At 41.0% G+C, this 14,381-nt stretch overlaps 1 protein-coding gene across 5 annotated transcripts in view; it reads left to right on the top strand.

The window, feature by feature from the left end:
• Positions 1–14,381, top strand: part of DSE (dermatan sulfate epimerase) — a 62,090-nt gene that overhangs the window by 11,344 nt on the left and 36,365 nt on the right. For 3 of the 5 annotated variants that reach the window (XM_048492378.1, XM_048492397.1, XM_048492412.1), the window contains exon 2: positions 10,941–11,409. In XM_048492378.1, the coding sequence (XP_048348335.1) occupies positions 10,994–11,409 (416 nt within the window). In that variant the 5' untranslated portion in view covers positions 10,941–10,993. Of the gene's footprint in view, positions 1–7,709; positions 7,772–10,940; positions 11,410–14,381 lie in introns of those variants that run through there. The other 2 variants (XM_048492388.1, XM_048492405.1) reach the window with 2 other exon arrangements.

Genomic DNA, 14,381 nt, shown 5'->3' with positions numbered 1-14,381 from the left:
TCTATTCACCAAGTATCTCTATTAACATCAACACGAATGCTGCCTTTTTTGAAGGTATAGTATTAGGTCATCATGTGAATCAGAACTAGGTCTCGAGTGAGTATGTAGTTCTTCCAACAAATTTTGAGTTCCCTCTTGCATGCTGCAAACTCTGCCATTTTTCTATTGCATTGGTAGAGTCCTACCAGCATTCCAGTTAGGTTGACCAAATTCTCCTTCCAGAACAGTTTTATATGTTCTGATATTATTTCTTATGTGTTGCATTCGCTCTTTGGGAGTGATGTAGTCCAAGCCAATAATTGTTAATCAAGCATAGACTCACTGTTCATTACTCCTTTTTTTATAAATTTTTTATTGTATAGAGTATTTATACATTTGTTACATTTAGTATTTTTCTTTCATCTATACATTTTTTCCATTTTCACCCTCCTCCCCCCTTCTCTTTATTAATTTTTTTCATGCAAGCAGCAGGAGGTTCATTCTTCTCATTCTCTTGTTCCATGGCTCTTCGTTAAATCCGGCATCTTCAATCCATTCTTTATACACTGTCCATATCTTCTTAATATCTTCTATTTTTTCTTTCCATAAAATATTTCTTGTCAGTCTTTCAAATATCTCTAGCTGTATTTGTTCCCATATATATTCCAACCATCTTGAAACTGTCCATTTTTTATTATCTTTCCAGCCCAACGCCAACACTGCGTGTGCTGCTCTAATCATTATTTTATACATTGGTTCCAAACTTCTATTCACTCTAATGTCGTCTATTATCACTCCTATGCATTGAAATGTGCAGTAGATTCTTTTCTAGGGAAACCATAAAGTAAGGACTAGTGTGGTTTTAAAATGTGATTATCTGGATCTATTTCAATCCTGTTTCCAACCTCGTTTGGGAACTGAAGTTAACTAGGTCACTCTGGTAGATTTTTGTCAGAACAGTGGGAATGTTAATTCTCCTGAATCTTTTAGCAGCAAGAACTATGATGTCCTCAGTTCCACTGGCCATGATAGGTATTGGAGCATGAACTGTGGAGACTCTGTTCCAGTCTGGCTGATCAATTACATAAAATTATGCTTGTAGATCCTTTGGCATTTGGGTTGTTATGTTCTGCAGGATACCATCTTGTTCCCCATGCTATTTAATATCTGCCTTAAAATCACTGGGAGAAGGTTATCCAGAAATTTGTAGTAAAGGATCTTCAGTGTGCTAATAACACACAACCCTATTTTTCCTTAGCAGCGGAGCCAGATACATTCTAAAAAGGTGTCTGGAGATGGTAATTCAGGGCATGAGAAGTGCCAAAAAAGATCAGTACACAACATTGAAGTTCTGGCAGCTGATCAGACCAATCAGAGATCAAGGAATTGATGTCTTCAAGTCAGAGTGGCATTGCTCCTAAAGAAACAGCTAAAGGCTTGGAGATGCTGTTAAACACATGCCTATTGCTATGGTATCAACTATGGTGAATAGGAACTTTGGCCGTTTCCGCACGGCGTTGTTGGGGGTTGGGTCAGCGCATCCCACGCCGATCCAACTTCTGGGACCGCTCGCGACGAATCCATCCTTGCCAGAAAACAGCCGGACGACGGGCGCTCGCAATGGGCCTCGGCCCTGCGCGACTGCTCCAGCGTCGCAAGCAGGGGGGCGTGTCCCCAGGTCTCGGCGATGCGCCGGACGGCCGGAGACAAGGTAAGTGGAGGGAGGAGGGGGGAGGGCAGCTTGGAACCGCTGCCGTTCACACGGCAGCAGCTCCAAGCCGCCATTTTCTGAAAACCTCGCTCCCCGGTCAGGCGCGAGGGCGGCACAGCTGCAAAGCAGCTGCGCCCCCTGTGCGAATGGCTCCCTGGGGACGGCATTTTTGCCGTCCCCAGGGCGCCATTAACCGCCCGTGTGGAAAGGGCCTTTGAGAAACTTGGTGCCAACTGCTGTCCTTCCTGGTAAAACAGGATTTGGTCTGAGTAATCCATACTTTGGATGAGTTATGATAAAGTATTGTAATGTGTATTGTCAAAGGCTTTCACGGCCTGATTCAACTGGTTCTGGTGGGTTTTCCGGGCTGTGTGGCCGTGGTCTGGTGGATCTTGTTCCTAACGTTTCGCCTGCATCTGTGGCTGGCATCTTCAGAGGTGTATCACAGAGGGAAGTCTGTTACACACTGTGTCCAGTGAAAAGGGAATGTTTTAGTGAGGTATAAATTTTTTTTAGTGGGATATAATTTTTTTTAAATAAAATATTCCCTTCTCACTGGACACAGCGTGTAATAGACTTCCCTTTGGGATACACCTCTAAAGATGCCAGCTACAGATGCAGGGGAAATATTAAGAACACGATCCACGGCCACATAGCCCAGATGCAGGCAAAACGTTAGGAACAAGAACACAGCCACACAGCCCGGAAAACCCACCAGAACCTATTGTAATGTGCTCTCTGTGGAGATGCCCTGGAGACTGGACATTTGTTAAAAATGCAATAGCAAGACTGCTAGCTGTGGCAGATTATAGAGAAAACAACCTACTAATATTGAAAGAAGTCTACTGATGTTGGTTTGTGGACTGAATTCAAGGTAGGTTGGAATAAGACTGATTATTTGAATTTATCTTGTTTTCTTGTGATTTAGTTCACAACTTTAGTATTTCCTATGTTTGCAGTTTTACTGTTCTGATATTTGGAAATGATCATTTTGGGCAATAGTTTAATTATATAGTTCTATGGTGATTTTTATAGTACCAACCTAACTAGAATTACATACTTCTAAGACCATTGTTTTCAATTTATTTAGAAGCCTGTAACTTTATATATTCTTTATATTCAGGCTGAGGGATTCTTATTGATTTAATGCTGCTTTTCTTTTTTCCCCTTCTGTTGTATTAATTTCCATCTTCCTCCCCCCCTCCCATCCACCCACCCAATGTGGGTAGAAAAATCAGATATAAATTCTGTCAAGAGATAAATAACATTGACCAATTAGTGAGCTTATTTGATAATGTGCTATAAGCATATAATCAACCTCCCAATAATCCAAAGCTGCTGGTATCATTATGATAGTAGAACTGGAGAAATATGTGCCTTTAAAGAGTTACTTAAAGTGTTTAAAAGGGCAGGCAAACTTTTAAAAATGAATGTTTGAGGAAACTTTTTCCTCATTTATGACCTACCATATAGTTGATTGGGCAGGTGGTGACATTTTGGAAAACAGACATAAGCAGTGCAAAAAAGTTACTGTTTATGTTTTTCTGTTTGACTGACGACAGTCTCATTTCATAGAACTCATGAAAAAGCACTTCTGTTGTAATCTTTGTAGGTCATAGTTTTGTTCATCTCTTTTCTAATGACAGGGCTGTGTTTCCTTTAAGGATTTATATTTTGGTCCTGTTGATTTTAATGAATGCATGCTGTCATGCAGCTGACATTTTTTGTACGATATGTGAAGTTACAGATCAGTGAAATATTAGGGGAGGGTCTGAAATAATTTGTTATGCTCAGAAAACAGATGTTTTCACTCTAAAGAAATTACCAGAAAATCATATTTACATTTAAAGGTCATATTTACATTTAAAGATGCCTTGACTGAAGTGGGAAAAAATCATATTCAGGAAAAAGCAAGTGGCAATGTTCAGAATGAGCAAAGGAATGTATTCAATAATTAAAGTAACAAAGTAATCTTAAGTGATTTTCTGTGGACAATTAGGGATGTAATTTCATAGCAATGAAAAAAAAGGGAAGTCCTGTCATTGAGAAGCTTACTGAGACTTCTTTAATCAGTACATTTCATTAGGGAAAGCTAAACAGTGTAATTGTTTTGAAGATATGTAGCAACTAGTATGGCAGAGTTTGATGCTGTGTGTTCATTCCTCTTTGTCTTTTCATAATTGCCGAGGGGTTGCTATGTTAGTCCGTTGTAGCAATATAAAACAAAAGTCCTCTGGCAGCTTAAAGACTACCGACATTTATTTCAATGTGAGATTTAATGAGTCAGAGCTCCCTTTTGAAATGTGGAAAGGAAATAATTTTGCAAAAACTTGAAATGGTCTCTGAAAAGTCTCTTTTGTAACATCCCATGCATCCCTCTGTAAGGATTCTGCTGAAAGCCTTTGAGACATATACAGACATATAGGCCCATATATGATATAGGCATTTTCTGCTGTAGTCTGACTGCCATCAAACCTATTGTAAATATGACTGCTACAAATTGTTGTTGCTTTGGCATCTGAATGTGGCTTTATCATATATTGACAGAATGGCTGGCAGACTGCTGGAGATAAAGTGTAACTCTTTTCTCTGTTACACTTCTCTCACACTCTTTTCTCTTCACACACAGAGCATACGGTGGCCAGGAAGGGATGATCTAGAGACCAGGCAGGTTGGTCATGCCAGCGGGCAGAGCTTGCAGGAAAAAACACTGGATTATTCCACAATGTACTTTATGCAGCGTCCATATTGTAATTACCGATTTTCATGACAGCCTTCTGAATGTGTCTTTGGCATTAGTCTGGTCAGACAGATCACAGAAACTTTCTATTAATATATTGTCCAATGTACCAAATATCTATTCTCTGTTTATCGCTGGCACAAATGTTTCGGTTACCTTTTTCTATGAAAGAAAATATCCTCGTGATCTTTAATAAATGTCTGCAATTAGATTGAACTAGTTTAGAGAGAGGAGGGAATAGGTTAATGGAAATCTTTAGGCTGAGCAGTAATTTGCAAGGTTCCTGAGTGTCCAGTCCCACAACATTTTCCATTCACACACACGATTCCCATGCGTTGTATAAAATGGTGATGAAAATTGAGGTAAATGTCAAAATGATAACCAGCTGTAGAAAACACAGTATGGCAGATGGCAGATGTCAATCATGCTCTGGGACTGCTATAATCAGAGCAGTGCTTTCTGAAGGAACATACAGGCATAAATATTTGAAATGAGTCTGCACTCTAGGGAATAATTTCTGTATACCCCTGCATGAATTTAAAAAGCAGTTTGAAGGTCTGGTGGATGGAGCTGATGAAAGGTAAAGTCCAGTGTACATGCAAATTGTACTAGTTTGCTTATTTGGATTATGACAGTGGTATATAATATCGCCATAAGGGCTTTTCTGTGTATAGAGAAACTGTTGAAGAACTTTAAATGAAGTACCTTTGTTCTGGTCTTAGGTCTCTGTGTATGTGCAGTTTCACAAAATAAAACTGTGCTCTTAAAGGCACTCTCTGCCATATCTTATCACTATGGATTGGATTCAGCTTTAACAGTTCTGTGTCAAATACATGAAGCAGTGGCAGTGAACCTATGGCACTCCAGATGTTCATGGACTACAATTCCCATCAGCCCCTGCCAGCATGGCCAATTGGCCATGCTGGTAGGGGCTGATGGGAATTGTAGTCCATGAACATCTGGAGTGTCATAGATTCACCACCATGGACATGGAGTATAAGAGCCAGAGTGGTGTAATGGTTAAGAGCAGTAGACTCTAATCTGGAGAACCGGGCTTAATTCCTCACTCCTCCACATGAGCGGTGGACTCTTATCTGATGAACTGTATTGGTTTCCATGAAGTTTGTTTGGTGGCCTTGAGCTAGTCACAGTTCTCTCAGAACTCTGTTATTCCCACCTACCTCACATGGTGTCTGCTGTGAGGTAGGGAAGGAGTCTGTAAGTTGCCTTGAGATTCTTTACAGTTGAGAAAAGTGTGGTATGAATCCAAACTCTACTCTACTCTTCCGTATAAGGAAGAATCATCACTACTCTGCTGGTATCAGTGAACAATAATTTACTTTTAGAGTACCTGGTGTTGCCCTACCCTTCATACCCTGCCTGTTAATCTAGCGTAACACTGGCCTTGGATTCAGCATACATCTTCTGCAGTTAGCTGTTATAGACAGAATGGAAAGTTTCATGGAGGATCCATATCTTTACAGATTGGAGCTTGCAATGAATTGTTCTTCTTTTCAGTCAAGTTGACTATGGTTCACCACTTAACACTTTCCTGGTACTGAAATGGAGGATTTCTCTGATTCCAGGAGCAGAAAATGTTTGTCCATTCTCAGCTGTGTGTGTGTGTTTTAAGCACTGATAACATACTGATATAGAGAACCAAAAGTGGTTGTAAAGAAGTGCCATATTGTTAACAGAGGTCCATTACACACTGCTGAAATAAGACATCCTGAAGGCGCCAAAAAAGGTGTCCTGGGAAGGTACTCCTCATAGCCTTTTCCCCAAGACATCCTTAGGATGCCTTATTTCAGCTCAAGATGTCATTTTTTAAAAAAATGCTGCAAAGTGCACCTTTCCCCCCTAAGCTGCCTGCATGACATCTTCTGCCTGAGTGCGGAATACAGAGCTCAGGGGGTATGTTATGTTTCCTGCTTGACCATTTTGCTCTCTGATCAGTTTCACCCTCAGCTTACACCTCACATTTTGCATGAAACTGAAGGGATTCTTCCTGCCACCATTTGCTGAAGGCAACCCCAGGTTATTTGCTCTGAAAACTCTGGCTGTTTCCACATGGCCACGATGGGGGTTGGGTCGGCATACATAACGCCGACCCAACCCCCCCCAGGACCATTCGCACGAACGGTCCCGGTTGCGACGGGGAGGATGGCGCAGCATCTGCACAGGCTGCACCGTCCCCCAAACGCCTCACCATGTCCTCCGGCCTCTGGCACGTCGCACAGGCCAGGGGACACGCCCCCCCTACCCTGCGCAACAGCTCGGAAGTTGCAGGGCAGGGAGGCGTGTCCCTTGGCCCATGCGACGCGCCGGAGGCTGGAGGACACGGTGAGGAGTTTGGGAAAGGGGAGGGGGAATGGCACCTTCCAGCCGCTGTTTCCCAAAAACCTCGCTGGGGAAGCGAGGTCGGGAACAGCGGCTTCGCGCCACTGGGGATGCAGCTGCACCCCCCATGCGAACAGCTCCCTGGGGACAGCGTTTTTGCCGTCCCCAGGGCGCTGTTTATGGCCCGTGTGGAAAGGGCCTCTGATTTGGGGTGCCTTTTCAGCCCCAAAGGTACATAGTTGTACTCAACTGGCCCTGCCAATTCTGGTACTATATAGTTTTCCTCTTTTTAAAAAATTTCGAGGAACTATCTTCGTAGCTACGCTGACACACTTTAGAGAATCTTAGCTGCTCAGAAGACTGGTCTGTTGCCATTGAAAAGCATTGGATTGACCTTCCCTCTGCAGACTGACTTCGTTTTTCTGTTCAGTAAGCATTTATCCAACTAGATGAGAATAAGCATCCATCTTGAGCACATCCACCAGTACATCAGCTTAGATAAGATTCTTGCATAGGTTAGCAATAATAGTTTCTTCCACCAGATTTTATTTTAGGACCAGGCTGTTAGGATTCTGGTTCAACAGACATACAAACATCTAAAGAATTTCACAAGTTTCTCAATGACTTTTCAGTGTGTTTAATTTTTTTAACTTGAATCATTACCCTCTACCAAAATGTTAATTTATTAATCTATTTTTGGCCTCCCAAGTTTGGAAAATTTGTGTGAGGTTTTTGTTTATTTTACTTTCTTACATTTTTTCCCTGAAACTTATAAAACCACTTCTCTTCAAGAAAAAATATGATAATGTATTAGGTTTTGAATGTCATTTTTTAAGCCTACTTCTGGTTTTAATAATTGAAAACTACTGTTCAATATTTACATAAATCCATCTCTCCTTTGCTTGCCTTCTCTAACCTTTCCCCTCTTGAAAATTTCAGGAATTTTCTGACTTTCCTCTGCGGGATTCTAGCTTGTTTTAGCTAAGACCTGGAACTCAATGGTTAGTAATTTGGGGAGAGAGTAGTAATAACTGCGTTTGAATACTTTTTTGCTGTTATTTATCATCATATCAAGTTGGTCATTTTCTACTTGCTTAAAACAGCCCCGTCATTGGAAAAACATACACTTTTTAATTTAACATTCAGCGTTTAAACTGGCAGGCCTTAAATCTCTACATGCAAAATGGAAGTTCTCTTTTAACCTAATAGGAAAAAACACACATGCCCTAAAGGCTAATTATTTCAAATGCATTTTCAGGATTCTATCTTCTGGTTATTTCCCCCTCCTCCTAATGAAGACGTGTCACAACTGGAAGCTTTATACTCATTTTTAAGTGACCCCAGTACAATCCTCCCAACATTCCAAATCTTTTACTCCACAGCTGCGAACATCAGCCAATCCAGCATACTCAGTCTGACTCTTGGCTGATGTTAACACAATCTCTTTCTCCTTTGCCTTTGTGCAAGCACAGTAAGAAATGTTTTATGACAGGCTCATTTCTAATTATACTGTGTGAGGGTGTTTTTTTTAATTTTGCACAGTAAAAGGGCTTTCTTTTAAAGACCAATATTTGTACTTAATTAGTTAGACTTACATATGTATCACAACTTCCATAATCACTAAGGGAATAGAATATTACAGAATGATTTTTTTAACCTCAGATCGTTCATACTATTTGGGATAGGATCTCTCCCTTAAATCTTCTCATGCTACATTCCTATTAAACTGACCAGTGGGGTTTCCTTGGCCATCCAAAATATCCCAGGCTAGAGTTCAGGGATTTTCTTTTTACTCTGCTGCCACCATTAAAGAGAAGGAACTAGGAATCCCAAAACTGCTGCTGGCTGCCAAATATATGAAGGATCCCACCTCACATTCACTCTTGGTCTGAGGGGAATGTCCTTCAGAGTCCCATATACAAAAATGGAGGGAACTCAAAATTGGCAGGGATTCTAGTCTCTCAGACAGGCACTCTTCCACCTCTCACACACAAACGCAGGCTGGCACGAGGGTAGCTTGAACACAATGAATGCAATTCTTTTTGAAAACAAAAGAAAGGCTTCTTAAACTGGCTCAGAGAGGTATTAACGCCGTGGTGGCAAACCTTTGGCACTCCAGATGTTATGGACTACAATTCCCATCAACCCCTGCCAATTGGCCATGCTGGCAAGGGCTGATGGGAATTGTAGTCCATAACATCTGGAGTGCCAAAGGTTCGCCACCACTGTACTAACACTTGATGGTTTCAGAGAGGTTCTTTTCACTTGAAAGTTACAGAGCTTCAGTTGTTATTTAGGTTTCACACCTACACAGACACATGCAGGTGTCTCTTCAGAAATGACTTGGCTTTTATACACTTTGCTTTTCCTCACAGACAGACACTAGTCCTTTCTGATCCACAACCCACTGAATACACACACACACAATCTATGCCCTGTGAGATTCTGGCATACAAGGCCTGCCTCTCTCACACTAATCCCAAACTGGCCTCACTGCCTCTGTTTGGGCTTTCCCAGACTGGTGTTACACAGGCTTTCCCAGACTGGTGTTACACGGGGGTAGGGCAGACTCTAGGTCTGGACAGTATTCACCGTCAAGCCACTGACTGGCGCATCACTTTGCACCAAACTCAGGGCCTCCTTTCTCTGACAAGCCTCCTCAGCTTGTAGAGTAACTGGACTGTCAGCTAACACTGCTGAGACAGAATCCTTCAGTTCAGATCTGACAGACCACTCTCTGTCAAACTCCTTTTGACTACCAAAAAATACTATGTCAGGGACTGGTCCTTTCTGCACAGCACAAATAAAATGTCTTGTAGACTTTCACAGCCAGATTCAACTGGTTGTGGTGGGTTTTCAGGGTTGTGTGGCCGTGGTCTGCTAGATCTTGTTCCTAACATTTCACCTGCATATGTGGCTGACATCTTCAGAGGTGAATCACAGAGAAAGTCTGTTTCACACTGTCTTGCAGATGTTTTACAAACAACTGCTTTGGCTTTTTTTGTCCACATAGCATGGACAAAAAAAGCGTAGCCAGGAAAAGTGGTTCTTTTTCCTGCCTCCTTTCCCATAGCTTTCATTTCCAATTTCGCCGCAGTTTGTGCCCGCCATTTTCTCCCACTTATGAATTGCATTACCCCCATTTGGTGAAGGTTTCCTCTGCTTGCATCATATCCACAATATCACTATATAAAGTACACCAATAAAGTTAGTTTGGACTGGCAATCCCATGCATGTGTCATTTTTTCTTTTTTCTTTTGTTTTGAGGGAGGTGTCTTCAACACTACTACGATACAATACAAGAATTTGATGTACACTCATATTTTGAGTTGTCATAGTTTCAAAGATACCTCTCTCTTTCTCTCTCAAAAAAGGAAAACAGATATGTGCATGTGATTGCCAGTCCAAACTGACTTTATTCATGTGCTTTATACAGTGAAATAGCAGGCACATGCGCTGCAAGCAGCGGGGAACCTTCACCAGATGGTGTGCAGCAGGAAAAATCACAAGTGGGAAAAAATGGCGGGTGTGAGCTACAGCAAAATAAAAGTAGGAGCTGTTAGAGGTCTGGCAGGAAAAACAAGACGTTTCCTACTCTCTGCACAACAAGCAGGAAATGTCTTGACCCCATCTTGGGGGGTAAAGATCACTTGTTTAGTGTTTTCTAAAAAAAAAAAAAAAACCTGGGTTGAGCAGAAATAAAATGTCCTGTAGGTATCTTGGGGGAAAAAGCTGTGCGGAGTTCTTCCCCAAAACTCTTCTTTTAACATCTTCAAGATGTTTTATTGGTGCTATGCAGAAAGGGCATCTGTTACCAAGTGGATAAAAGCCTCATGGGAAAAACAGTGAAGAAGGTACTCAGAAAAGATTAATTGGAAAAGCTGGTAGGATCCAACCCATAACATGTTAGGATCATACTGAGTATTTCCCCCCTAACTATTAAGATCATTTAAAGAGAAACAGTCATATAGAGGATTCTGCTTGATGACATCAGGTGGTACCTTAGAATTTGGTAGGATCTGAGCATTTGTTTTTCATAACAAAGACTTTGAATTACAGTCCAGTTTCTTACCATTCAGCAAGTTGTGCTTCTCAGTTATTTTTTGGATTTTTGTTTTTGTTTCTATGTGAGATTCATCATTTTCATGTTGTTTCTTTTTTCCCTTCTAGGCTATTTTGAAGATGGTTTGGGTGACACTGAGACCTGGAGCTCTGATGCCACAATGAGGACTCACACACGGAGCGCTCCTAGTGTGTTTTTCATACATGTGATTTGCCTTACACTGACCTACAGCACTGACGACACCCCAAGCACTATGGTTCCTTTTGTCAATGCCAACTACGATAGCTACCCTATGCTCTACTTTTCCAGAGGAGAGATTCAGGATTTACAGTTCAAGGCAGCCAGTACACATCAACACATTTCAGCTCGCTTAACTGAGGCAGTGCAGACCATGCTGTCAAATCCCTTGGAGTACCTTCCTCCCTGGGACCCAAGGGACTTCAGCGCTCGGTGGAATGAAATTTATGGCAACAACCTGGGCGCCCTGGCAATGTTTTGTTTACTGTATCCAGAGAACATGGAAGCCATCAACATGGCCAAGGACTACATGGAAAGGATGGCGGCTCAGCCTAGTTGGTAGATTTTTGTCTTTGTTTTTACTGCCCAAAATATGTTTTATTTTAAATGGCTGGTTTATATGAAGAACAAGCAAGTAAAGGGTAGCCCTCCATTGTTAATTTTGTTTTTAAAGATCAGGTATTTTCAAAAGTGGTCATGATAGATACTTATGTTTTAGAAGCCACTTATATGTCCTTCTGTCAATTAATAACTTAGCAGTTCTAGCCACAGGAATTAGAGGGGAAATTTTAGCATATCCAGCCTTTGATACAAGAATGTAGGTAAGGGGGGAGTTCTCGGGTTCAAACCCCCCATTACATGTCCGAAGCTCCGCCTCCTGTTTGTGGAGCTAATAGAAGATGGGGGCTACACCTTTGAGGGTCCATAACTTTGGACCCAATGAACCAAACTTCACAAAACCTGGGTGGTATCATCAGGAGAGTCCCTTACTGATACCACCCAGGTTTTGTGAAGTTTAGTCCAGGGGGTCCAAAGCTATGAGGGTCCATAACTGTGGACCCCCTAAACCAAACTGACAGCAGGCACACCCCAAATTTCCCCAGATTCTCCTTTTAAATCCCCCCCTCGGCATGGAATTAAAGGGAGAATCTGAGGTCCCCAGTTTAAACATTGAAAGTGATGCTGTTTCAGGGTGGGGGAGAATCCATCTCAAAATAGTATCACTTTAAATGTTGTTTTAAATGGGGACCCCAGATTCTCCCTTTAAGGTGGATTTAAAAGGAAAATTTGGGCTCTCTAGTTTAAACACCATTGAAAGTGATGCTGTTTGGGGTGCAGCTGTCCATGGGGGGGGGAGCGCAAAACGCAAATTTTGCACCAGGCTCCATTTTCCCTAGCTACACCTCTACCCAGAGGGGAGGGCAGAAGGGGCTGCAGGTTGGGGGGGCAGGGGAGGGCAGGGCAGGGGAGTCTGCCATCCTGGCCTCGGAGCACTGCTTTTATAAGCCCCACCCCCAACCCCCCCATAAAAATCTATACCTATGTCCCTGCTTTGATACCTACACAGTACTGATCCTGCACTACTGCTGCATGCCTTCACATTTGTTGTGGTGTGTGCTACACTAAATGACTCTTTTCCTTTTGTTACTTAGAAAATTACTATGTTTTTAGTTACTATGACACATAACTGAACAACAAGGAGTATCCCACAGAGGCATAGGAAGTATTGCCAGAAATGTTTTCTAGTGGTGGGGTACTTTCTGTGCTTACAAGTTGTGCATGGTAGCAATCAAATGGGAATATTGGAAAGTAATCTGAACTGAGCTTTTAGGCAACTTATTCCATTGCATTAAATAATGAATTATGTTTCTAACAGCTTAAATCAATGCCTCCTTTTCTTCTATTTGTATGCTATAAAGTTTCATTGCTACTCAGTTTAAACATATTCACTATCCCATTAAATTCAGTGGGCTTACTTCTAAGTAAATATTTCTTAGGATTAGCTTGTCAGAAGTGCTGAACAGTGTCATCCTAAGCAGGTTTTACTCAGGTCTATTCAATGAGGCTTACTGTCAAGAAACTATGTTTAGGATTATGGTATAATTGTCATTGGTTTATGCCAATTATTTCATTGCTTCATTTATGTTTAGTCTCTTTAACAGGAGTTTATAAATCTTTTTCAACCATGTAAAATGTATCAGTGGTATGACTGATTTTTTTAACTGAGAAAAAACCTAGATTTGTATTGTTCCTTTCTGGACAGCACAAATATAATGTCTTCAGGACATTAGAAAAAGAGTTTTGGGGAGGAACTCCTCACAGCTTTCTTCAAGACATTTTCAGATTGTTTTTTCTCTCAACCTGGGTTTTTCAAAACTAGCGACCTTTTCTCCCCAAGACAAGGCCGAGTCGTTGCCTGCTTGCTGTACAGGACTTCTTGTATCTGCCACCACCACAGTTGGGCCCAGAGTAGCTTCCAGTGGTCGCCACCATTGCAGATTCATGATAAATGCATGAACAGACAACTTTTTTTGAGGGGAATTTAAACCCCTTAGTATATATATATATTTTAAAGTTCTAATTTTTCTTCAACCCTAAGGGGTTCCCCCAGGTTTGCAAGAAAATCTGTTTAGCATCAGTGTGACCCCAGTCTGCGGATTTAGGTATCTTCAGGTGGGGGTCACATGTCTCTTTTAGATATATAGATATCAATCTCAGCTTATAGTAAATACAAGTCATGTGTTAATAGTCCATAGTGTCATTTTTGTTTTCCCAGTTGAACAGGATGAAATAGTTGATACCATTTTAAAACATCTCATACTTAATTTGTATGCCACTTCTCTCAATCATGTCTTAGAGGGATGTGGAACTGAACCAATAATGTCAAATTCAAATTCTGGGCTGATTCTATGGTAATTCATATTTCACTTAGTCATATATAAAGCAGTTTACATTTTCCATTTTTGATTTTTTTTCTTGTGGTTGAGCTATGTAAAATCAAAGGGATTCCATAGGTACTTTATTTAAAGTTATTAATTTACTGTACAAGTTATGAGACAATTAGAGTTGTATATAACCACTCTGCTCAGCTAAGTACAGAGGCTTCCTCCAGAGGAAGAGTATTTCCCGCAGGGATGAAGAAAGACACCTTGTTATACAGGAAGGCAAGCTGTATACTTACGGTAGCTGGGCAGAATAGTAGGAACAGTGATAAAAACAATATGTTAACTCTTTTTTTTTAACTGATATAGCCTTTTAAATAGATATTTTAGTGGTAGTTTCCATATCACATTGGCTGCAGGGGGTATTCTAATATTGTCCAAAAAACTGGTTTTGTAGGATAAAAATTAAAAATAAAATAAAATTAAAAATATTTTTAATTTCATGAAATGCCCCTTCTGTGTTGATACAGATAGAAATTGTGGGATATTTTTGCTCCATTTGTTTTATTTTTTTAAAAAAAATTATTTTTTTTTAAAAAACACACCTTGATATTGTCCTAGAAAAGAAACAAGATCCCTGCATGCATC

Source organism: Sphaerodactylus townsendi, linkage group LG01, assembly GCF_021028975.2.
Source record: "Sphaerodactylus townsendi isolate TG3544 linkage group LG01, MPM_Stown_v2.3, whole genome shotgun sequence".
Classification (NCBI taxonomy): Eukaryota; Metazoa; Chordata; class Lepidosauria; order Squamata; family Sphaerodactylidae; genus Sphaerodactylus; species Sphaerodactylus townsendi.
This window is presented reverse-complemented; position numbering and strand designations above follow the sequence as displayed.